Raw genomic sequence first — 24,382 nt, forward strand, 5'->3', positions numbered from 1 at the left:
TTTTTCTGGGTTCAAACCGCCGCCAGTAATGGCATTTCTCAGATGTGGCGTTTACCATTTTCATTGTTAAACACTGTTGTAAAGTTCACGTGATTAAAGTCCCATCTTTTTTTTTTCCTCCGGTCACAGGCGGCCAAGACGAGAAGAAAGAAGCGTGGTTTGACGGAGGAAGCGAAGCGCTCTACGCGGAAGATTTGGACGCTCCGTTCAACTGTCGACTGAGCCTAAAGGACTTTGACCGCCTGATCGGCGACCTGGACCGAGAGCTGGCCAAAGGCATCAACATCTGCACGTAGCGCAGCTACGTCCGCTCGGATCGTTCGTCCGACGGGAAAGTGCACTGTTGACTTTTCGCCTCGTACGGAAAACAGATGGAGAGTTTGGATCCATATTTTGGTTCCGATGATCGATGTCAACGGTACCTAGTTTGCCGCCGCCCAACGCTATTGACGGCCGTTATTTTGGTAACCGTTGATGCGCCGACGCGAGCGCGCTCCCGTGTCTGGATTTTGCACTACTTCATATCGCACTTGTTCTTATAACCAAAGTATTCACGGCTAGAAAATAAAAGTCACGATTTATCCGGGAAGCCAGCCCAGTAAGTAAGCCTTTTCCGCTTCAGCTGTCAAATACTGAAAGTCAAGAACAGCAGCATTTCAACCACATCATAAACGCTTGAATGAGGGATGAATTTTAACAGCTCAACCTCACCTGGACTAATTGCGCAGCAGTTTCCGGCATGAAAAACAAAACCTCGATTGTTGCACAGTGTAATCTTTATTTTTCATTTTCTTCCAAAACTTGTACACCCACTTCTGACGTGTCAGGTGGGTGATGTAAAAAACCTCCTCGATGGCTCACCCCTGTGAGAAGAACGAATTGATTTTGATCCTTAGAAACAACAATGGCACATTTCCAGTCTTACTTTCCCACGTGAATTTGAAAGTGGTTTTCTTTCACTTCGGGAGACATCAGCGGCTCAAAGAATCGAACTGTAACAAAAGGCCGTGCGCTCAGAAACATTTTGAAGTCGGGGGGGATCGCGATCCGCTTGGGAAGAGGTCAACTCGCGCCAAACGTACCCGGTCCTCGTGTTCCGTCGGCGCCTTTTTGAGACGAGGGCGTCCGGACGGCGAGGAGATGCCTCCAGTAGTCTTCGGGGAGTGACAACAAGCCGTAAATGACCTGCCAAAGAGTAGGGACGTACGCGGGAGACGCCGGTTAAGCAAAAAGGGAAAAAGGCACCCGACCTTCGGCTGAGCGTTTGCGTCGCGCACGACGGTCGACGGCGACGGCTCGGCCAGTCCGTGTCCGACGAGCGTGGGTCCAAACACTCGCGAGATATTATTCTTGTCCATCTGACAGCGAGGACTTCGAATCACCCTGAAAAATGGGTAGTGGAGGGACGTGCGTCAAAAAACAAATCTGCATTCTTAACATCTCTGCTTGAAAGTCTTTATGGATAAGATGGACAAAGGACTTGTAGAAATGCAGGACGAGGAAGGCCAGCGTGTCTCTGTTGGGCCCGGGAAGCTCCGCGACGGCTCGCATCACGGCGGCGGAACTCTTCCGCTCGTCGCTCATCTCTGGTGAGACGCGGCTCAGTTAGAACTTGCCGGCCGGCCGGCAGGCAGAAGAGAAGAGACTGCCGGCTGGCCGGCCGTACCCGCGGCGGCGGCAAAGTCGCCGTGGAGCTTGAAGGTAAGCAGAGGTTCTTTCAGCTTCCTGAGGAAATCTTTCAGGAGGCCGCAAACCACGTGGATGTCCGAAACGCTACTCAGCTGCAGCTGCGCTTTAGCGGCCAAGAAGCCGTCGCGCAACTCCTTTATCTGACGCTCGCCGCCGGGGACTCTGTAAAGGCCGCGCTGGAAAAGAGACAAAACGTCGGGACCGACCGCGCGTCGGGTCGAGCGCCGCCGCCCAGCTCACCTCCTGTAAGCCCCGCCTCTCGATCTCTTTCACGCACTGGACGACGAGCGCGGGGATCCTAGGACGTTCGGCGGGAGCCAAACCCTCTAGCGAAGCTCGATGAGCAGAGACTCGAAAACCGCCGCTCCCGTATCGTCCGGAAGCCTCCGAAAGACCGGTACCGCCGACGACGGCGCACCTCGCGCCGCATTGGACTTTGCACTCCGTGTGACAAACCACGCGGCAGTTTCTGCACTTGACCGCCACCTTGCCAAAGCGGATTCTCTTCCCGCAAGGCGAGCACACCTCGGGCCGGATCACCTGGCCGAGAACGAGAACGGGGGGTCGTGAACCGGACCGCGTTCGACCGGAAAAGTACCGTACCGTACAGTTTTGGAGAGAAAGACGTGAGTCTGACATTTCTCCTTCTCCGCTCCGCCGTCATCTGGATCGCCGACATCCAATGTTCAGTGTATTTGGCAAGAGGAACGCCACCTATCTTACTGTAAGTTGACGAGGATGTCGCCAAATCATTTTGCCCGCCGACCTCTGGCGTCTTTTGCCTCAGGCGTGTCCCGCAGAGTTCCGACCGCCGCGTGGCCGTGATCTTCGGTCTCGGGGGTCGTGAATTGTTCCTTGACAGCGGTCTCATCAGTCTGGGATGAAAAGACGTGCCGTCAGCGAGACTGATGAAACCTGCTTTTCTTGCATCACGATCTGTGTTAATTATCCTACTTTAAAAAATTTGTTTCATTTACAAATGACTTCTCCCAAAAAGTCATTGAGCTAGTAACTCGGTTACCTCGTCAGAGCAATTAGTTACTCAACAAAGTAACTGACCTTACTTTTCATATTCTACACGTTATATCTTTCACATCAAATGTTTTTTTTTTTACAACTGATTTCTTCATTCCAAAAAACAGGTCAGATTTTTCTACAACTTTAACCAATATAAGAGTAACAGTATACAAACTTGAAAAATTTTGTTTTTCCTGTTGTCGTGAACCTGCACTGAACCTTGTGTGTATGGTCACACCTCTTATATATATATATATATATATAAAAAGGTTAATGGATACATCATTCAAGAAAAGCTCAAGTGGCCATTTTTGGTAATTAAAAAAAAAGCATCTGCAAGGACAATGCCATCCTGGTGGTGATGATAATGCACCCTCAACAGAATATGTTCAATAACTGTTACCCACCTGGACACAACAAACCGTACGTAAAAAGTTACCCGAGTGTGACACCCGCCAAGCTAAATGCAAATGCTAACGCGAACGCTACGCGCCACTCGGCCCACGATCACCGCCCCCAGCCCCCTCTGCGCAGGCAGATACATGACAAAGTCAGACAACTTGCGCTTCATTCATCCACATTGCAGTGACGGAGTCGCAAAGACCGGAAAAGTCATTCACGAAGTTACTCAGTAGTGGGAAAAAAACGGCGTTATTAACAACACCGATGGCGGTTTATTATTTTTCCTCACCTTCTCCACAATTTTTGGCTCCTGCGGCCAAGTGGAAACAATCTGGTCCGTCTTCGTTACGGGCGCGGCAAGCGGCAGACCCATCGACGACCGCTACAAAAGCAGCAAAATGATGGAAGTTGGGCTCGCACGGTGCTTTAGGGGAGATGATCCACCCCACGTTTGTTTTAAATTTGGCGTCAGCCACCAGTGCGACAGATGCCAAACAGTCTACGTCCGAGGCTCTGGATCTTACCTTGGTCGTAGTTCACCTGTGTCAAATCGTCTACAATGGCCGTTTTGCCGTTGTCATTCGATTAGGGTAAACGAGACGACGCCTCGGAAAAGGCCGAGCGAGCGAAGGTCAGCTTACCCTCCTCTCTCGGGCTCGCGAGCGCAGAGGTTTCATCGACGTCGCGTCCGAGCACTGAAAGCGGCGAGTTAAGCTAGCCACCTCCGAGTCCGCCGCCACATCGTCGTCCGTGCGATCGTAGCTGATGTCGGAGTGCCAACAGAAGGATGACTCGTCGATGGCGGACAACCTAAAGACGCCGCGTCGGTTAAACGTCGCCTCCTCGGGCGGTCTCGGGCGTCCGTCGGCTTTTACCGTTTGCCGCTGCGGCGCAAAGACTTATTTGCGCCTTTGTGTTCAAATGCGGCCAAGAGGGATTTCTGCTCTGCGTTCAAACACGCGCCGGACTTGCTGTCGTGAACGAGGATGTCGCACATGAGTTGCATCTGCTTCTGCTGCGGAGAGCCGCGCGGCCGGCCGTTAGTCTTCCGAACGCGCTCGTTCCCCCGGGCCGGCGATCGATCGATGGGCGGACTTACCAGGTACTGATAGTCGTTTTCCACCTTGCAGCGTTTCCTCATCTCCACATCCAGCTGGTTGCGGGCATGCTTGAGTTTGACCTCCAGCGCCGCTTTGGCCACGTCCGACTTGACCAGCAACTCCTTGTACTTTTTGAGCTCCGTCTCGGCGTGCAGCCAACGCTTCCTGACGCTCTCAAAGTTTTTGGCCACCTCGATAAACTCTGAAACGATACGATCGGTCTGTCCGCGTCAGCGGGAACGACCGCATTCGGTCACCGATTCTTATTCGCTCACCCAGCTCGGCGTTTGTGGCGTTTTCAAACGCGGAGATTCTCTGGACAAAGAGCGCTACGAGCTCCTCCGTGATGAGTCGAGATGCCGCCATTACAGCCTCATTTAGTTCTGTCCACTCACTTCTTGACTTGAACACAAAGATTTCAGACACGTTTTGGTATTTATAACTCGGTCGAACAAGTTTTACAAAGTAAAACTGACATCATCTCATTGCGTTGACCTTTTGAAAAAAATGTCGTCGTCAGATTTGTATCTGTTGATTGAACTTGGATTCATCAGTCATCGGTTAAAAGTAGCAGAGGAAAAAGGCGGGAATGTAGAGCTCACAGTTATTCATTGTGCTGACTTTTTGACCAATTTCCAGTTTTGAATTGAACTAAACTTGGTGCCACTATAGTTCTCTATCATGTTCAATAAACATTTATTTTTGTTTTCTTCGGCACTTTTTCCACTCGCCATTTATTTTTGTTTTCTTCGGTTCACAGAAGTCAGCAATTGGATGTCCAGTTCATGAACTGGAATGAAAGTTTTGCGCATTCAAGAATCCTACAGCATTATCGAGAGCATCGAGGAGAAGATCGGAGGTCCTCGAGTCTCGTACGTATTCATGAAGACCGCGCAAACATGTTTCAAACCTGAGCTGAACTTCAAAAAAATGATAAAGAACATGCAAGAAATGATAAAATTGTGACCAAGTTGTGCTGTGATTTGTGCACATTTTCAGAGAAAAGTACAGTACAGCGCAATGGGGTAAACAGCTGGGTGGACATTGTATATAACCCAACATTTACTAGTATGAGTATTTTTGGACAAACTCAGTCATTCTGTATTCATCCTGTATTATATAAATTAGAAGAAAATGTAAACCCTCTTAACTTCAGAAGTCATAAAACTAGTACAGTTGGTTTTAACACAACAGAAATGAGTAACTTTAACTCAAGGTATCAAGCTGAAACAGCAAGTGCCAATATCAAACAGACTTGGAAAAAAAAAAAAAAATTCAGTCAACTACAACTATGTATTACAATCAATTTTTATAACTTTAATCCACAAGTTGGGGGGGACACAACAACAACAACAAAAAAAAACCCTCCAACGGAGTCAACATGCGTTTTTAAGGCAGCAGGTGCACGTTTAACTGGCTTGAAATGTTTCGCAGTGTACCACCGTACAGACCGGTTTTGTCAGCCCCTATAAATGCCTTCAATTTGGAAGACCCCAAATGAAAAGCGCTATATAAGTATAACACCATTTAACATCAAATGAAACAAACGCTGCTAGGAAAAATAAAGAGAAGAAAACGAGATCACGGTACTGTCATCGACTTACCTTTTGCAGCTGAAGCAAGTCAAGTCGTTGGGATGTGGCGTCATTTATGCAAGTGGGTCAAGTTGATTGATTATTTGAAATGATTTAAAAACCACCCATTAAAAAACACGCACACCGTTTAGTTTGCGTGTAGGAAAAAGAGTTGACTGTGGAACTTTTGATAAGACATTCTTTCGGCTGTTTTTCAAACCCCCCTCCCTCCCACGTCACGTGCACCTGAAAGTAGGAAAAACAATGACGGTGAACGTCCACTTGGAGGAGACAAAAATCCAAATGATGACGTCGAGGTGGCGTCACAGCCGAGGATGCTGGGAGGAGAGGCTAAGGAGGAAGAAGATGAAGATACCAGCAGCAGAAGAGTAAACAACAGCCGAATGCGCGCGCGCGCGCACACACAAGCCGACAGCGGCTGACTGCCACACGCACAGACTCGTCGAGACGCGACGCGGCGCGTGCTCACAAGTCCTCCACATGACACAGTAGATAGAGCGCAGCTTGGGGCTAATTGCCGCCTGGCGAGTCGGCACGCGCACGCGCGCACAATGCAGTCTCAAAGGTTTGCTAGGGGACGCTGAGTAGTGCGCGTTGGCCGGCCGCGTCGGCTTGTTTGCCTGCGCATATGTGCGCACGTGCAATTGAGTGTCATGCCATCTGAAACGCGTCATCGTGGAAATCGCGCTTCTACTGGGCGTCCGCTTTTACAGCTCGGTCGTCAACCTGCGGCACCGGAGCCACAGGCGGCTCTTTCATCCCTCTGCCGCCTGCCGCTCTAGTTGCGGTTACCTTTTGAGGATCAAGCTGCTGTTGATGAATTTTGCCAGAAGAAAATCTTCTTCCACGCAAGCGCCCGATAGCCCAGCCAGGAAGAGCGCGCGACCATGCCACCGGCCGCCACGCCGCAGTCGACCGGATTACCCGCGCGACGGCCGTAACGGGGAGCTCCACGTTTGCGTCGGAGGTAATGCCTTGACGTTGAGCTGTAAACTTGTCCGTTAATCAGCCTAACGTTAAAGTCAACTTTTTTCTTTAGTGTGTCCTGTCAAAGCTAAATATATTTTTGCGTGTCACTTGGTTTTCTTTTGTAGGGCTGTAGCGAAAGCAAAAATCTTGGCTAAAACCTAATATTGGAAACACTTGGGGGAAAAACCCAAAAATACAGAAAATTCCATTTTTCTTCCATTTAAAAAAAAAGATTTCTTTCATTATTTCCCGATGACTGCCCTTTGCCTCGGCATCGCTTCTCTAACCCCGGACGCTGGAGAAATTAGGTTTGAAAGGAGCAGATTCCAAAACCCCGTGGGAGGGCGATTGTAGGATTTTTTTGAAACTGGGGCCAAAAGGGGCCCCGCGTAACCCTCCGGAGCCATGTGTCGCCGCCATCTTTGTTCAGTGTTTGTTTTGGTCAACGAGTCAATACTCAGATGATCCTGCGTGAGGCGGTAAAAACATTGGGTAAGAACGACTACCGTTCAGACCAGTCAAATTTATCATCATTTGATTTGAATCATTATGTGTACAAGTCATGATACAATACAGTGGTACCTCTACATACGATCGCTTTGACACACGAACTTTTCGACATCCGACGAAAAATTTGACTCGCCATTTGTTTCTACATCCGACGACATGCTCGAAATACGACGACAATGGCAGCACCGCAGACGAATGCACGGCGGATTTTCTTGTGTGACAAATCAACACAGGTTTCAGAAAAGGTTGGTACAGGTGGTGAAACAAGGAAAAAGTTGATGCTTACCTTCGAAATGAAGATGCAAATGACAGAAAAATATGAGCGTGGGGTGGGCATCCGTGAAATGGCTCAACAATACATCTCCACGGTCCTCCTCCGACCATCGTTCGCCAGTCATTATAAATTAAGCTGACAATTCTTATTGTCTCCAAAGAAATCGCCAGCTTTCATCATTTCTTTCACAACTTATTCAACACAAAACGCCTGCTGTCTGCCGCAATTGACGGTGTTCTCAAGAGAACATTCAAAGTGAATGTGAAACTCAAGCTCACCAGTCCGTCTCTGGCACGTGAGCCCCGCGGTGCGTTCAGGTACACAAAAAAACGTCCGCCTTATTAGAACCCGATTCGTTACACTATTACAGGAATTATTATTATTATTTTTATTACATTATTCCGATTTATAATTTATTTGTTTTGCTACGTGTAATTGCCATTTGTAATAGCACCAGCAGTATTTTTTAAGGATTTAGTGCAGGTTTTTGGGCTGTGGAACGAATTAATGGAATTATAATGTATTCCTATGGGAAAATCCTGCTCGACATACGACCATTTCGACTTACAAACAAGGTCCTGGAACGGATTAACTTTGTATGTAGAGGTACCACTGTACTTGGAACAACAAATGTAGTCACTTCTTTGAACACAAAAGTAGCATTAATATTGAACATGCTCTAGAAACAACATGATCTCATTCTCTCTCACTTTAGAAAATGAAGGATCAGAGGCGCCTCCAGAAATTTGTCATAGGGGTGGCCAGATGGGGCCACTTAAAATCTTGGGGTGGCACACCAAAACTAAAAGCCATCATTTCAGGTTTTCGTGATATTATTGCAGTAAAAAGGTCAGGGGAAAACTATCAGAAAGACTTAAGGACACGGCTACTGATATACTTTGGTGTATTGTGTAATATCTGATGTTACTAATGATTTAATGTGCATAGGCCCTAACTGTCCAGTCAACATTTTGAGTTCCACAACTAATCTGTTTTATTGTGTTATGTATCTATTAGGCATAAGGTGTACATTTAAGTTAACAAAATAAATGCATTCATTTGGGATGAAATGCATAACTGATGCTGCAACAATCTAACGATATACTGGCAAGCGGGGTGGCCAACCAATTTATAGGGGTGGCCGTGGCCACCCCCCGGTGGCGCCACTGTGAAGCATTCGCCCAGGAATGCCCCGCTTTGTCATAAAATGTGAACCAAGTCCATTCAAGTTATAGATGCGGCCAGTGCCCCTGTGACACCCCCCCCGCTTTAAAACCAACACCGAAGGTGCATTCCCGGCGGCAGCAAGCGCTGGCGTCGTCATAGCGTTCTGTTCGGTGGCAAATTTGGGACACTGGAAAAGTGGGTCTCATGCCTCCAATTGCTAAGCTAAATAAGATTTCGATGTACGTTTGCGTGGAACTGTACTTCACAACAAAAAGCTATTCGGTTTTCGCCGAAGCTAGTTAAGCTCTTCACAACGCTACTACAATCTCTCCTACTACTGTTGGTGCAGCTATAAATGTATTGTACTAAAGCCACAGCAAATGCACACGTATGCATTTACATACTACTTCATTGTTTACTGTTTGCTTGATTGAACTCCAAACTACTCACGCACGCACGCACGCACGGACAGCCTTAAATGCACAGTACTCAACGTGACGCTGGACATCATTGGAAAGCAACTTTAGAACAAGTGTGTAGCAGCGATGAAGCTAATTTGTTTTATTTTCCTTCATTTACCCTATTTTTCGTGCTACAAGTGGCAGTTTTATTTCATACTTTGGCTGGGGGTATACTCAGGTGCGACTTATAGTCCGAAAAATACGGTAATCATTTATATATTTCTTTGATTCCTCAAAATACTTCCAAACTGTAGATATGTTGGCTGTGAGCCAGTAGTGTTTGCTCACTGCCTTTTGATGATATCATCACAAGAGGACTAAGGTCCTTGACATTGCATTGGACCTTTTAGCCGAAAACCGCCGAAATATCTCTAATATATGTATATATATATATATATATTTGTTTTCCCGTGGTTCCCGAGCGGCTCTTTCAGCCAAACGGTTTGCCCAGCCCGGTTGAAGACTTAGCGATTCTATTTAAGAGATTTTAGCGAATCTTTGGTACCGGCTCTCGCGCGAGCCGAGAGACGGCGCGAGAGAGCCGGTACGACCGGCCGACGGTACCTCGCGTCTAGGCTTTCCGGTCGCGGCCAAACGTCGGCGACCTTTCCGACGTCCGCCGGTGTCGCATTTTTGGTCGGCAGGTCCAAATGTCGTGATCCCCGACCGACGAGACTCCGGGTCGAGATGTCCAAACGAACCGCGGGAGGGCGGGGCAAGGGGGATAGAGCCGACCCCGAGGCGAGCGTTCGGGCGGCCAACGACGAGCTGAGAGCCAAACTGATGGACGTCCAGTTAGAACTACAGCAGGAAAAGAACAAGGTAAGGCCCTCGAAAGCCAGCGCGCGCTCTCGCCAAACGTGACTCGAGTTGTACCGTCCGCGGTGTCACAGGTCAGCCGTCTGGAAAGAGAAAAAAGTCAAGAACTGAGGGCGGAGCATCACCGCGCCGCCGTGGCCATGACGGAACTTAAAAGCAAACTCCACGAGGAGAAGCAGAAAGAGTTGGCCGCGACCAGGGAGACGCTACTACGGCAGCACGAGACGGAGTTGATGAGAGTGATCAAAATCAAAGACGGCGAGATTCAGCGACTCAACGCCTCGGTCCAGGCGTTGAGGGACGGCTCCTCCGCCGATAAGGTGAGCCGCGCCGTCGTCGCTCCGCCCGCCGCTCTTCGGTCAGACCCGCCTCTTTTGCTTCTTCCAGCTGAGGAGCGCTTTGCAGGCAGAGGCGGAGGAGACGCGAGGGACCTGGGAGGCCGAGCGACGTCGCCTCCAGCGGGAGATTCGGGAACAACGCGGAGCAAAGCGGTGCGCCGAAGAAGCTTTGGCGACAGCTCAGCAGGCCTGCCAGTCCCGAGCGGCCGAGCTCCGATCCGCTCACCAGGAGGAGCTGAACAGAACCAAGAGGGACTGCGAGAGGGAGGTCCGCCGACTGGTACGCCCGCCCGAGCGTATCCGGGGAGGAGCCGACACGACCGGCGCCTTTTGTCATCCTCCTACCCAGGAAAAATGAGATGTTTTTCTTTTCCCCAGATGGATGAGATCAAACTCAAGGACAGAGCGGTTAGCGTTCTGGATAAAGCGCTGGGGCTGCAGGCCGGCCACGCCCACCGTCTCCAGCTGCAGACTCAGGCTGCCGAGCAGCAAATCGCAGCTCTGAGAGATGCGCACAGGGCGGGGCTAAACTACCCCGGAAATGTGGCCGACGTCTGCGATCCCCCTCATCCGGTAAGGTGGCGGCGGGCGGCAAAATCAATGTGGCTTATTTGTCGGCGTAGCACCCTGTCGCCGGCCGTCTGGCCGGCTGGCCAGGCCGTCTCACTGATAGATCACGTGGCTTCAATAGAGACGACTCGCTTGGTGAGCCCCGTCCGGCCAATATTTGTGTTTTCCTTTAGTGGCAGGAGGATCGAGACGCGCGACGGTTTCAACTGAAAATCGCCGAGCTCAGCGCAGTCGTCAGGAAACTGGAGGATCGAAACGCTCTGCTTTCTGAGGAACGCACCGAACTGGTAATTTCCACTTAATGCCACGAGTTTCAAATCCAAGCGGGCCAATCCCCGTTACGGTGAATGAAATGAAATGGCACCCGGACGTGTGGAATGCCAGCCGCTCCAATCGTATACCCTAGCGATCCGCAACCCTCGCATTTCCTCGGGTCCTTTGTGAACGGTAGCGTCTTTCACATTCTCCGTGTTGCCTTTTTGCCCGTTGGGTGTAGCTGAAGCGACTGAGAGAAACGGAAAGTCAGTTTATCCCTCTTCTGGACAAAAACAAGCGCGTGAGCAGGAAGAATGAAGAGCTGTCGCTCATGCTGAGTCGCCTGGAAAACAAACTGCGCTTCGTCACGCAAGAGAACATCGAGATGTCGACCATGGTAAGTCCTTCGCGCCTAAAGGGATATATTTGGTAGAAAAGTCGCCATCCGCCCAAACAGAGGAGGCCCAGTTCACTCAACGACTTGGACCGCCGCAGCAGCTCCGGCGCTTACCGCGAATACGGCCAGCCGGATAGCGAAATGGAGTTTCTGCGACTTCAAGTTGCGGAACAGCAACACATCATCGACGATCTGTCTAAGGTCATTGGGCTTTTTGCTCTTTCTTTTTTTGGGGCAATAAGATGAGGAAAAGTGGCTTGCTTTTAGTGGCTCGCTTTTGGACATTTAGCCCAATAGCAAGGATATCATCTAACGCTTGCATTGGTGTGAAAACTGAGCGTATTTCCGAATGTTTTGCAGGCTCTGGAAACGGGAGGGTATGTCAAAAATGTCCTAGTAAGTTCTGTCAAGTTGAAGCTGTGACTTATCAAGGCAAAGGTCTGAACCCCCCCGCATTTTTGTCAACAGGAACGAGATTTCTTATTACGGTACAGACGTCAAGATTCCTTGAGGAGGAAACGAACGGTGAGATCGTGCCGGGTGAGACCACTGACTCCATTTTTTGCTGCTATTTTCCTCTCGTTTACTGTAGTACTACATGGATTAGTTTCCCCTTCTTAGGGGGACAATAAACTTGATACATATACAGTATATTAAAAAAAAAAAAAACGGTGTGTAGCCATTGCATTGCATTGCATTGATCTCCCCCCCCCCTACATTTCTAACAAAAGACGAAAACTGAATGTGGTTTCTGAAAAGGGTCGACCAAAAACCAATTGAAAGAGGCCTCGAGACCGTCTTGCGTATTCTCAATTTCGCTCCCGTTCGGAGCTGCGTGACATTTTCTGGGTTTTGATCCCGCCATTTGTGAAGGCGCATTTTGGAAAGAACGCCAAGTCCACTTACGATCATGTGACTCTTTGTTTTTGACGCGTACCTTTGCAGGTGATCGAAACATTTTACGGATACGACGAAGACGTGTCCGTGGATTCGGACGGATCGTCCTTGTCTTTTCACACCGACAAAACTCCTGACACGGAACCTGAAGAGGTACGCCGCCCCTTTTTCCTTTTATGCGTGCGGACAGTAAGGGCGCTTTCACCCGAGCAATGTTTGCTCCCTTTTTAGAGTTCTTTTTCTCAGATAGTCGGCTTCATTTTGTAATTGGGAACTGTGGTTGGGACCAAACAAACAAACTCCGGTCGGCTGAAAAAACGGTGGGGCTCCGTCCGCTTGAAGCGCACCCTGCTCGGCTCGCGAGTGCGACCGGAGCAGGGTGCGCCTTTGCTACTGTACGTGCAGGCAGGGCATCCTTGGAAGCGGAAGTACAGCGCGGACGCTATTCAAGATCAACAATGACTGACGATTAGTCATGGCCAGCTGCGTCTGATACACAGATTAGGAAATCTGCATCTAATGTGGCGATTGTGTTTTGCACGCTATTGCTAAACGTACTGTGTGAGAGTAACTGGCCGGAGCCTCTCGGGTTGGCTTGCCATCCGTCCCTTGAAATAAGGAATCGCTCCGAATTGGGAATTCAAATTTGCGCTCCGTATTGAACCAATACGGAATATATGGCGGAAAACACAGTTTCTGCTCTTCCACCCCTCTTTAAAAGAAACTGCTGTATTTTGAGCAAAAAGAACTGTTGTGTTTGATAGAAAAATATATGCTGTCATAGCAGATTCATGGCGGATGAAGCCCCCGAACTATTTTTAATTTGTTCGTTTTACCCTGGAAACCCCTGTTTACAGACATCACGCAACTGCTTTTGTTTCAACCCAGCCATGAAAACAAGGGAAGTAATTATATTTATTATTCAAAATGTCTGTCATTAATCAATGTCTAATATTTCTTTTAAAAAAAGAGTCACTTTGTTTACATTTTTTAAACAAATGATGTCACAATGGGAAAAAAATGGTGTCTGTAAATAAGTCATGGATATCTACTTCACAACTATCACTTTTTTTTGTTACTGTCGCATTTTCCCCAATATGTTAGATGATAAATAATCGATCTAAACAAAGTAAAAAAAAAAAAAAAAAAAAAGTCTAAAAGGGTAAATACATGAAAAAGAAAATCTCAACCACTCCTCGATGTCTGCGATTTCTGCATCGCGACCCTTGTTATATTACCATGTTTCACCAATGAAATCCCTCAAAAATCCGGCTGTGGCCATTCACAGCTGTGTCCTGACACTCGCTGATACATGCTACATCGTTTTTGATTGAAACAAGGTAAGTACGCAATAATATCTCGTTAAAATCATGGCATCTTTAATTATGCTCTCTCTTGCTCTCACCTTTAGTTAGGGTTTCGCTGTTTAACATTTTTATTTTAAATGCCCTCCTGTTCAAAAATGGTCTTCCCCCAGAAAATAGAGATTTTAATTTTTCCAATGATGTATCACCCGTATCAGACAGGTTTGAAATTTGGCCAAATTGGGGGTCTCGGAGCGGAACTTCAAGTCACCTGAGTGTTTTCCGCCATATATAAATAGATACATTTCTATGCATTTTAGGAGTTTTGGGAGTGTCCCTTATTTTTATTTCTGATGGGAGGCAAACCTACTCTCGGGGCGGCCGTTTTCGATTCTCGCTCTCCTGGAAGTGGCGACAATTTGACAGTCCAAAAAGTCACGACCGTGAGAGCGATGGCGTGCGCTTGTGTGACTTGGGGTACCACGTGGTTCCCTTTCGTGATTTCATTTTTCCGTATTTTTTTTTATATACAGTATATATACTCCTAAAAAAATGATATACACTTTGACATGTGAAAATAATGCTATGCTACATGACGAGCAGCATCTCAGCAAGTGCTGCTGCGAGGTAGCTCTCCAACCGTAACCTGGTCCTCTTGATCTGGTGCAGTACTTCTCAAATAGTGGGGCCGGGGGGGCACAGAGCGATGGTGGGGTGGCGCATATGACCTTCGGGAACATATATTTTTTGCCGCACTAGACGAAAGTGTACTTGCACATCAACTCTGGGTGGCAGTGGCGCTCTCATTTTCACAGTGTGCACATACCCTAACCTGATACTGCGAGCAGCAAAAATAAAAGCTGTCCCTCTCATTTTTGTTCTCTTCATGTTTGTGTTTTTGGTCAAATTGTTGGCTTAATGTTGCTAATCAATTTGAATTCTGTATTTTTGATTGATTTAATTCAGTTTTATTTTTCAGTCCAAATGGTCATCAAAAAATGTACCTTGAGAGTATTTTTACAGTTTGTGCCTTTTAAAAAAAAAAAAGAAATTCTGGCAAATTGATTTGCTTTAAGTTTTTTATGTTACAAACAATACACTAAAGTTGATTGTAAGTTCACCTGTTACTATTTTTCTTAAATAGAAAAAAAGGACACAATGTTCGGCCGTGGTGTGCTTATAATAATGATAATAATTTCATAGACAAATGATGCTATTTACAGTGCCGGCAGAGTTGGGTGGGGGGGACATTGACGTCTTCCTGGGGGGGGGGGCATAGTAGGAAATAATTGAGAAGCACTGGTCAAGTGTGAAAGTGCCCTAAAAAGGAGCGTGAGTCCAGTTGCGGGATGTCCGACGTTTGGGCCGCGTGTCGCGGACCGTTTGGTACCGGTCTGACTGATTTTGGTACGAGCAGGTGTGCGTTCGCGAGGAGGCGGAGCTTCGCTACCGCCAGTTGACGCAAGAATATCAAGCGCTGCAGCGAGCCTACGCTCTGCTCACCGAGACCAGCGGCGGGATCTACGATGCCGAGAAGGAGATCAAGGTGATTTGTTTCCCCCTTTAAAAAGACTTATTGGCAGGCGATCCGAGGATGAATCTGGGTTCCGACTTTCCAGACCAGAGAACAACTGCTGGCTGAAATCTGTCGATATCAAACCAGAGTCGCAGATCTGGAGTCGGCCCTCGTACAACAAGGACAGGTAAGTGCGTGCGCTCGGTCGTGATAAAGTCCGGCTTTACAATGTCGGTCGTCCTCCAGGATGTCAAGTGGGTGGAGGAGAAGCAGTTGTTGTATCAGAGGAACCAGCAGTTAGTGGAAAAGGTAAGTCTCCTTCATTTTTTTCTTCGCGCGCTCGCTCTCTTATAGAACTTCATGTTTCTGTGTTCTTGAGAAAAAGAAAAAAAAAAGCCTCATCCATTGGCTGGTCGTCACCTCAATTTGGGTCGTCGTCCCATAAGACCTAGAATTGGTGTTGGAATGTGTGATGAATGGGAGTCACCGTATAGCACCCGGATGCCTTCGACAAACTACAGGCCCGGGGGCAAGATGGGGCTCGCAACATCATCTTCTAGCCCATTGTGCATCCGTTTCACTTTGCTTGAAGGAACAGCCAAATTGCAGATTTATGTGGTCACTTGATATTTTCTTCTTCGACAACAATCTTTTACTAGCCTTGAATTTGGAAAGCAGGTCTCATTTTATTTGTTGTATAAACCTGATCAAATCAGGCGGTCACGGGTTGGCAGACACCACCATCCTCCCGAGGAAAGCCTAACTACGGCGCGTGTCGGTGAGGTGATTTTAAAGGGCTAGTTCCTTGTCATGACTAAATGTAAACAGGAAGATGTGCCGGTCGGAGCACCGGAAGAAAGGCGACAGGACTCCACTGCCCCAATTCAAATGGCTTTAATTTGCCTTCTATTCTCCCACAATTTTCCAGGAACTCCACAGGGCATAAGGTATGAAATCGGTCTGTAAATAATACAACAAAAAAGGAATGAGCTAAAAGACCAACATAACTGTCAACTGAATCAGGAAAATACAGTCAAATGCACACATTCAATGACAAGCATCTTTTGACTGAAATCGACTCCAATAAATGGACCGATGATGCCATCTCGCGGCCGCAACAGGAAATGACCATCTTATGATGACTTAGGGGCCGTTTACATGGTGACGCACGCGCCGAAAATACGACAAATTTCATGTGCCCATTTATATGGTTCCGTCTCCATTCGAACGATGTGGCAATTCCGCAATTGAAAACAATGTAGTATTCATGCCAGGCCCTAGGTGGCAGTGCTGATTCACAAGGCGACAGCCAATGATGCACTTCCTTGACACCGACAACCTCCTCAGACAACATACCTGGCCACTCCAAGCAATGGCATTTTTCTTTTGCTCTAAAAATGCAAACATATTTCAATTCAAAATCTTATAAAAACAATAAACTAAAGCAGACGTTCTGCCATGTTTGCTGTTTTACATGTTTGCGAGAGCTTTCCATTTGTATATGGTTGCGTGGCAAGCCCCGCCATCAAATCCTTCCGCTTTGAAGCCCAGAATCCGAGTTTTGCGTCTTCGCCTTCCATTTTCGCTGTCACCATATAAAGGCGAGGCCGTTCCGCGACACGATCGTTGCGTCTTGGTGTCGCAGCATCACCGTGTAAACTGCCCGACAGTCTCCAATGCAGTGGTACTGTAACGTACCAATTCAATTTGTTCCAGGACCTGATTTGTAAGTGGAAATGGTCGTAGGTGGAGTGGATTTTAATGAGAATGAATGGTTTACCGGCCCAAAAACCTATGCTAAATCCTTCATAAATACTGCAGGTACAATTACTAATAGCAATTACACGTAGCAAAACAAATGAATTACAAATACAAATGGGAATTATAATAATCGAATTTTGAAATGTCGTTTTTATTGCCACCTTTTACTCAGGGGGTCAGCAACCTGCGGCTTCAGTGCCGCATGCGGCATAGGGTGCTGCCCTAGTGGCTCCCTGGAGCTTTTTCATAAATGTTTGAGAATGGGGGAGGAAACTATATGTAACCCCTGTAGGGTCAACAGGAATTTTTCCAATTGGGCACGTGCGCTTAGGTTCGTCTCTTGATGGAAAATTTTGGTGTAACAAGAAGAAATTTAGCACACAATAAATAACTGGAGCCACCAAAGTGTTCAAATTGAAAATTATAATTGAAATAAAAACTATTTACAAATATTTACAATATATTCACAATGACTGCCTATTAGAGCCGTCTCTCTAATGTATAACAGTTCAGATTGGTGCCAGAAAAAATAATAAATGAAAGTGTCCCTTCAAAATAAGTGAAGAGTGTCCCAATTTATATGAAAATAAACGTGCATTGTTCAGCTTTTGATCCTATCCACTGCAGAAGCAGTTCGCAATCCTGCCACACTAGAGAGGTAGGAAGTGAAGATTGCGCTGCTTGGGAAAAGGAAGCAGTCAGGTCCGTCAATCAAGGGTTAGCTCGCCATCCCCCTCTTCAGGGAGAATCCAGAATCCAAATCCAGTGTAATTCAAAGTTAATCAAAAAACCTAGCCTGTATAAAATAAGGCTGTTAAAATCTAATTCCCAACCAATGGCATTTTTAACATTAACTGCAGTTCAACTCAAGTTAATAATTGAGTTGAGTCTGTTGTCATTTTAACAAATACACAAATGACATTCAACATTGAAAAGAAAAATGTGTCATTGTCAACAATTTAGTATCACAGACAATAGGTTTCATGAGTGCATAAGATTCAACTGCTGTGACTACATTTTTGCACTTGACTGTAGTTAGCTCATTTGAAGTAACTCACCAAGATGCTTTCAAAGAGCTTCACAAACTCCAGGCTCAAGGAACTCCGGTTCCACTCCCTTCTCTATTCGTCAACATATAGGATGAAAATTATTTCACTAACTTAAGTCAACAATGGGTCAACAAATTCTTATGAACGGCCGAACTGGCCAGCTAATGCTAACGTTAGCGCCGAGTAGCTCGATAGGCTAAACTTACCAAGGACGAGTAAACTGCACTTTTGCCTCACGCACACAGTCTCCAACTCAGCCCACGCTGATAAGTAAGTGCTACAAAAGGGTAACTCTCTTTTTGGGGGGATTTTAACCATAAAAAAATCGAATAAATTGGTTCAGTGGCTCTCCTATGCAGCACCTCTCTGCTGGAGCAGCTCAGCTGTCATAAACAATTGTATTTCGAGCACGTCGTCATACGTCGAGACAAATGGTTGTACTAATGTCGTTGCGATCGTATATCGAGGTACCAGTCTACTAATAGTCCCTAATACATTTTTTTAAAAACCTGTCCTGTTCCGCTGTTTGACACGGAGAATGGAAGTCTAAGACTAGGTTCATACCGCAGGTCTTAATGCACAAATCCGATTTTTTTTGTCATATCTGTTTTTTGGCGTGCCCGTTCAGACTGCCTTTGTCCATTGAGCCCGTTCAAGTATTACACATGCGCACTAATTCACAGTCCGACACGCGCTAAGCAAGAAGACCCACATGCGCAGGAGCATCAAAACAGATGACTACACATGCTGTCATCCGCCATTCTGGGGTGATCATATTTAGATTTCCAGAAAGAGGACACAAATAATAGACATAAATAATCCCCGTTTAGGCTTATATGCAACGTTTATATGGATCGGGTTAACATGCACGCACTGTCCGTGCATGACACACACACATACGGGCAGTTTGCCCCGACTCTCGGCCGTGTAAGAAATCTTGAAATATTGCTCTTATAGAGCAGAGAGGAAACTGAGCATTCTCAGGCTTATCCTCAACCCATTTATGATTTGATTTGATTTGCCGTGTTCAACGCAAGGTAGGCGCTAACGCACAGCTGCACCGCTACCGGAGCACCCTGTCTCTCTCACTCTTTGATGACGTAATTGCTGCATGAATTCAGAGTTCAGACCGCCGCGACATTCTGGAAAAATGTGGCCCATATCGGATTTCAACCACATATGAAAGTGACCCAGATCGGATTTGAAATGGCCCACATCTATGCCACTTGTCCCGTTCAGACCGTCAAGTTAATGCCACACTCGCGTCGGAAAAACGCGAAAAAATCGGATTTGTGCATTCAGACCTGCAGTATTAACCTAGCCTAAGTGTCCGGGTGGTCTGAACAGTTTTAAAGTTTCACATTGAGAGTATGACATACTCCCATTTTGATCATTCAAGATTCCTCGTTTATTATGACAAAGCAGTGGACAGGAAGGGGTTATGGGGGAACAGAAGCAAAGAAAAGAAACACAAGAAAATAAGGAAAAGAAACACAAACAACAACAAGAAATACATAGAACGCCAACACTAACTATGAATATGTTGGTGCTCTCGTCAGCTAGATGTATTTCCGATTGACACGATATGGGGGGGGCTGTTGAGCCGGGAAAGAAGGGGGGGGGGCGTAAGCTAAGTGATTGAGAAGAGGTAGAGTGTACACAAATCAGCACTGTGATCTAGAAACCAGTAATCGTGTGAATCCCTTGTGAGTGTAAGCCCGTTGGCAACCGACCCTACGCCGCCCCATCACCAATCCCCGCACCGGGACCCCCCACCCGAGCGCGGCCAATCAAATCCAGCCGCACGCGAGCCCCACCAAACACGCAAAAGCCACGCAGACGGGCGCCAACCCAAGGCCACGGCCCCCACCCACCCAGCCCGGGGAGGTGGGGGGGCAGCGCAGCCCATCCCTCCTCCCTCAGCCCAGCAAAGGAGCCATCATCACCCTCCCAGGATCCAGGGTGGTCCCCCGGGCCACCCGCATCAGCCGGCCTTCAGGGATGGGAAGAGGGGACGCACCACCAACCTCACGCCCACATCCAACCCCACCCCCGAGAGTTCGGTGGGCGGTCCTCTGTCAAAGTAGCTGGAGTCAATAGAATCTGCCTTCTTATGCTTCGCCGGGAGGTCACTGCGTAGGCTGGGTGTTGCCATCCCCGGTGCGCGGCGGAGTCAGGGGGAAAAAAGGTAAATCAAGAGATCGTGATAAGTTTGAGGGAAAAATTAGTTGAATTCTTCTTGAGGAAAGTTGCTGTTAGCCTAGCCGTGGGTCGATTGCGTCATACGTCTACAGAGTCTCGCGAGAGTAACGACGTCACAGCATGCTCGCCTCCCTGCCTGTGGGCCAAAGTCCGTCCCCAATACATCCTATTAAATGAACACAGCAAGTAAGACCGGTCATGTGACATTAACATCATATACGCATCGCAGATGTATTAAAAACACATACAGTGCACGTACACTAATACATTCACGACCGTTGCCTATAACGACCGATTCTAATGTGTTAGCCAACGTCTTACAACCCTAACCCTAAATAAACAAATACAAGTAGATCACTGTTCACTTACTTTTTGTCACTTACTGACTAATCCTAACCCTGTGCTCGGAAGCGCATCATGGAATCAAGCCAAGGAAGGATTATGCCTGATGAAGGCTCTTGCTCACCCGCTAACACAAGGTAGGGGTTGATCTGTGATAGCAAAGCCATCAGGAAACACATGGGATAAACCGGAAATGGAACATTTGTCACCATCCAAGAAAATAAAATCTGCATTCGCAACTTTTATTGACCGTTTCGAGCGACATTGTGTTTTCTGACATGCATTGCGGAAGAAAGAGACTGGAAAGATTACTCCTCCGACCACGCCGCAGCATAATTAGCTCACGAGCGCCCCCTCCTGAATTTTTCTGCTGGCTTTTCAGGTGAAGCAGATGGAAGCGGAAGTAGCACGTCTGCAAAATGACATCCAGGACGCCAAAGACCAAAACGAACTACTGGAGTTCCGAATTTTAGAGTTGGAGGTGAGAAGATTGACTGCCGGCCGGCCGGCCGGCCGTCAAGACAGCATCTAAAGAATCCCACCCTCTCTCGGTGTTCAGGAAAGGGAGTGGCGCTCCCCTGGCATCAAGGTCCAGCAAGTCCATTTCCCAGACAGCCTCAGCCCATTGCAGATCTACTGCGAGGCGGAGGGCGTAACCGTACGTACGGCGCTCGACACGCGGCTCCTTTAAAATAGCGGTCGCCGCCGCCGCAGTGCCGTCAGCTGGCTCGCCTGCTCTCGTCTTTCTCCAGGACATCGTGATCAGTGATCTGATGAAGAAGTTGGACATCCTGGGAGATAACGCCGTAAGTGTATGTCCAGCTTATTTTGTCTGTCATAGTTTGACGGCGTATACTCCAGATATTGCTTTAGCACAGGCCTTGAATCGATCCTGGAAAAAGCTGGTCAGTCTGTCGTTGTCTTGCCGCAGAATCTGACAAATGAGGAGCAGGTGGTTGTGATTCACGCCAGGACTGTTCTCACCCTTGCCGAGAAGGTAAGCCAAGCACGCGCGACGCGTTCCATTCTCGTGAGACCGCGGCGGTCTAATGACCTTGTTTCCTCAGTGGTTGGAATCCATCGAAGTGACAAAGTCTGCTCTGCGACAGAAGATGTTGGACATTGAAAGCGAGAAGGTAAACACGCCGCCACATCCGCCAAGCAGCATCTACTGGAGCTACTCTGACCAAACTTTTTGTCGACTGCTCTGCGCCGGCTGGCCGGGCGGAAGGATTTGTTCTGCAAGCAGAAGGGCTACCTGGATGAAGAACTGGACTTCAGGAAGCGATCCATGGATGAGGCTCACAAGGTAAGTCCTAGAGCTGAGCGATATTGAAAAAAATGGACGTTGCGACTTTCTGCAGATTTGCGATATAAAGGGTGTCCCCCAAACAATGTATACACTCTTTTGTAGTCGGTAACCAAATTATCACTTTTTTTTTTTTTTTTTTTTGTAGCTTAAACCCGCTTAATCAATAATGGCAGCTAGACTAAACTTTGAAGAAAGAAAATTAATTGCAAAAGCTACTAGAAGTATGGAAATGCAGTTGAAGTGTGATCATGTCATATTATAAGCTGCAAAAGGGTGTATACATTTTTTTGGCACACCCTGTAAATTGCCATATGAAAACGAGAACAATTTTCACCAGATGACTCGAATAGCTCTGAAGCTCCCTCCGGATGTTGCAACGAGCACGACACGAAGTTTGATTAAAAAACAGGGTTTAATTCGCTCTTGACAACTCTTGAAAAGCCTTGGCAACCCGTGAGAACTGGTCAAACACATACACAATGAAAAATACACTTAAGAATATATACAGAGATAATTGCAAATTAAATAAAGAAAGTGCACAAACCTCGTGGGCTCACATCCACAAGGAGCTAAAAAGTTCTTCTCCAAACTTCTTAATGCAGTCTTTTTAGGAGTTTGAACAACAAAAAAGAGCAGCACGGAGTTAGCTACCATCCGACCGCTCGCTCGCCTTTTCTTCTCCCTCGCTTAATGATTGCGTCATCCAAAAAGCATCGAGTAGAACAGTTATTCTCTAATTAAGTTCCTATTCACAAATCACCACCAGATGGCGGAAAAGGTGCAAGTGCAAATAAAATAAATGAGAATATGAGAGACTGTAACAAGCTCTGTTTGGGAAGACTGGTTGACTCACCGTGACCACGTTGTATTGAAATAATAGCTCAAACGGGGTTCGTCGGTGAACCATGGTGATTGCTGTATAAAAAATGGATCAGAGAGTCCCATGTCTCTGCACACTTGCTGCTGTTATGAAGCAAAACAAAAGTTTGCATGTTAAAAAAAGAACAACAGCAACAGTTGCGCGTCCTGCGATGGGGCTATTGCGCAGGGGCACATGGCTATAGCGATGTTCAAACTATATATTGTGCAGACCTAGTAAGTCCCATCTTTTGACAGTGCGTGGGTAAAGTAGTCAGGGTTTGTAAATTTGCTAAAATTGTCACGCACGCACGCAGAGGATCCTGGAGCTGGAGGCCATGTTGTATGAAGCGCTACTGCGGCAGGGCCCGTCCGGGACAGACGGACAAAAGGCCAAAGACGCCGGCCTGAACAACGTGCTGACTGATGAGCAGAGGGAGGGGCTTAGAAGCGCCACGGACCAATGGAAGCGTGCCGTGATGGTGGAGCTGAGGGAGCGAGACGCTCAGATCCTCAAGGAGAGAATGGAGCTGCTGCAAGTCACGCAACAGGTCAGAGCTGGCCGCGAACGACCCGCGCTCCACCTTTCCCGTCTCTACCTTCATCCGCTTTTGTATTTTCCGTCGCAGAGGAACAAAGACTTGGAAGAATTCATCGAAGCTCAAAAACGGCAAATCAAAGAGTTGGAGGAGAAGTTTCTCTTTCTCTTTTTATTCTTCTCCTTGGCCTTCATCCTCTGGTCCTAACATGGGCTGTCGAGCCAGGGAAAGCGGATACGAGAAGTGGCAAATAATGGAGAGGCGGGACGGGGGCCGACAACGGGGACACGGCGGTAATGACCTTGACTAGAGCCTCTCGAGCTGACCCGAAAACGAACGCTCAGATGCTGACATTACTGCCACGAGAAGTACCCCTCCCTGCCCGTGTGGCTGCGTGTTGGTGCAAATAGTGTTCTTTGTTGTTATGTCCCAAGCAAAGCAAACCGGCACCAGCAGGCAACAGGACACGTGTGACCTTGGTCTGACATGCTCATGCATACAGACCCTGAAGCAACTGCGGAAGTACTGTCATGTCCAAAACATTGAAGATAGGTGAGATTTACACCTAGAGAAAACCGTGCCACAGTGCCCCGGACTGGCTGAATCTCCAAACAGGTACCCTATCCACATAACTCCACATGTTCTGTACTTAAAAAGAAGTGTCCCCAAATGATGTGTCAGGTTTAAGAGAGAATGAAGAATTGGGCCGGCCGGCCAGCCAGCGGTATGTTCATGTTGCGAAAGGACAGCGGATGGATTTATGTCAGCCTTGTAGTCAGCAACGTTTTCCGGGTGCTCTTTAGGGAAACAATACTTCTAACCCTTTCAAAATGGAATTTCTTGTACAGTTGACTTATTATTTGAACGGATGGAAATGTCTTGTTGTTGTTGTTTATACTGCAGTTCATACACAAATGTTCAAATAAAAACCTTTTGCAATGGGCATCAATATTGGTGCTTGATTAGCATTTTATTTTTTTAACCTGTCCTGTTGAGCTGCTTGACACAGAGAACGGGAGTCTGAGTGTCCTATTGGTCT

The 24,382-nt window shown here is 47.4% G+C and overlaps 3 protein-coding genes across 8 annotated transcripts in view; 2 read left to right on the plus strand and 1 right to left on the minus strand.

Moving 5' to 3' along the window:
• Positions 1 to 5,111, plus strand: part of LOC130909167 (rho GTPase-activating protein SYDE1) — a 43,125-nt gene extending 38,014 nt beyond the window's left edge. For 3 of the 4 annotated variants that reach the window (XM_057825315.1, XM_057825316.1, XM_057825318.1), the window contains one exon: positions 130 to 4,949. In XM_057825315.1, the coding sequence (XP_057681298.1) occupies positions 130 to 296 (167 nt within the window). In that variant the 3' untranslated portion in view covers positions 297 to 4,949. The other variant, XR_009061700.1, reaches the window with a different exon arrangement.
• si:ch1073-416j23.1 (rac GTPase-activating protein 1) lies at positions 759 to 6,375 on the minus strand. Of its 2 annotated transcripts, none has more exons than XM_057825323.1 (15): positions 5,813 to 6,375; positions 4,484 to 4,610; positions 4,208 to 4,410; positions 3,984 to 4,120; positions 3,750 to 3,918; positions 3,398 to 3,490; positions 2,456 to 2,564; positions 2,298 to 2,353; positions 1,930 to 2,229; positions 1,667 to 1,865; positions 1,481 to 1,586; positions 1,251 to 1,383; positions 1,083 to 1,185; positions 926 to 992; positions 759 to 863 (listed from the first exon to the last, which is right to left on the minus strand). In XM_057825323.1, the coding sequence occupies exons 2-15, from the start codon at positions 4,572 to 4,574 to the stop codon at positions 824 to 826; spliced, it is 1,806 nt and encodes a 601-aa protein (XP_057681306.1). In that variant the 5' UTR covers positions 4,575 to 4,610; positions 5,813 to 6,375; the 3' UTR covers positions 759 to 823. The 2 variants fall into 2 exon arrangements, with proteins under 2 accessions (XP_057681306.1, XP_057681305.1); XM_057825322.1 differs by having other exon boundaries at positions 3,984 to 4,123; positions 5,813 to 6,367.
• On the plus strand, positions 6,058 to 24,292 carry jakmip3 (Janus kinase and microtubule interacting protein 3). Of its 2 annotated transcripts, none has more exons than XM_057825313.1 (22): positions 6,058 to 6,770; positions 9,829 to 10,006; positions 10,078 to 10,323; positions 10,391 to 10,621; positions 10,720 to 10,914; positions 11,085 to 11,198; positions 11,408 to 11,563; positions 11,624 to 11,764; positions 11,924 to 11,959; positions 12,032 to 12,103; positions 12,509 to 12,613; positions 15,182 to 15,310; positions 15,384 to 15,467; positions 15,527 to 15,589; positions 21,017 to 21,115; positions 21,194 to 21,292; positions 21,387 to 21,446; positions 21,566 to 21,631; positions 21,702 to 21,770; positions 21,866 to 21,943; positions 23,122 to 23,355; positions 23,434 to 24,292. In XM_057825313.1, exons 2-22 carry the CDS (start codon positions 9,872 to 9,874, stop codon positions 23,548 to 23,550), a joined length of 2,529 nt encoding a protein of 842 aa, XP_057681296.1. In that variant the 5' UTR covers positions 6,058 to 6,770; positions 9,829 to 9,871; the 3' UTR covers positions 23,551 to 24,292. The 2 variants fall into 2 exon arrangements, with proteins under 2 accessions (XP_057681296.1, XP_057681297.1); XM_057825314.1 differs by having other exon boundaries at positions 6,062 to 6,770; positions 21,387 to 21,440.
• Positions 24,293 to 24,382: the final 90 nt, after the last annotated feature.

This window comes from Corythoichthys intestinalis, chromosome 21 (genome assembly GCF_030265065.1).
Source record: "Corythoichthys intestinalis isolate RoL2023-P3 chromosome 21, ASM3026506v1, whole genome shotgun sequence".
NCBI classification, from domain to species: domain Eukaryota; kingdom Metazoa; phylum Chordata; class Actinopteri; order Syngnathiformes; family Syngnathidae; genus Corythoichthys; species Corythoichthys intestinalis.

What these genes read in the sequence shown, in the direction of transcription:
- jakmip3 (XM_057825313.1), top strand. Translation starts at nt 9,872, where the DNA reads ATGTCCAAACGAACCGCGGGAGGGCGGGGCAAGGGGGATAGAGCCGAC. An exon ending in ACGGCTCCTCCGCCGATAAG is followed by an intron (nt 10,324 to 10,390) that starts GTGAGCCGCGCC and finishes TGCTTCTTCCAG; the next exon opens with CTGAGGAGCGCTTTGCAGGC. An exon ending in TCCGAATTTTAGAGTTGGAG is followed by an intron (nt 21,116 to 21,193) that starts GTGAGAAGATTG and finishes CTCGGTGTTCAG; the next exon opens with GAAAGGGAGTGGCGCTCCCC.
- si:ch1073-416j23.1 (XM_057825322.1), bottom strand. Translation starts at nt 4,574, where the DNA reads ATGGCGGCATCTCGACTCATCACGGAGGAGCTCGTAGCGCTCTTTGTC. An exon ending in AAAACGACTATCAGTACCTG is followed by an intron (nt 4,124 to 4,207) that starts GTAAGTCCGCCC and finishes GGCTCTCCGCAG; the next exon opens with CAGAAGCAGATGCAACTCAT. An exon ending in CGACGGAACACGAGGACCGG is followed by an intron (nt 993 to 1,082) that starts GTACGTTTGGCG and finishes CTTTTGTTACAG; the next exon opens with TTCGATTCTTTGAGCCGCTG.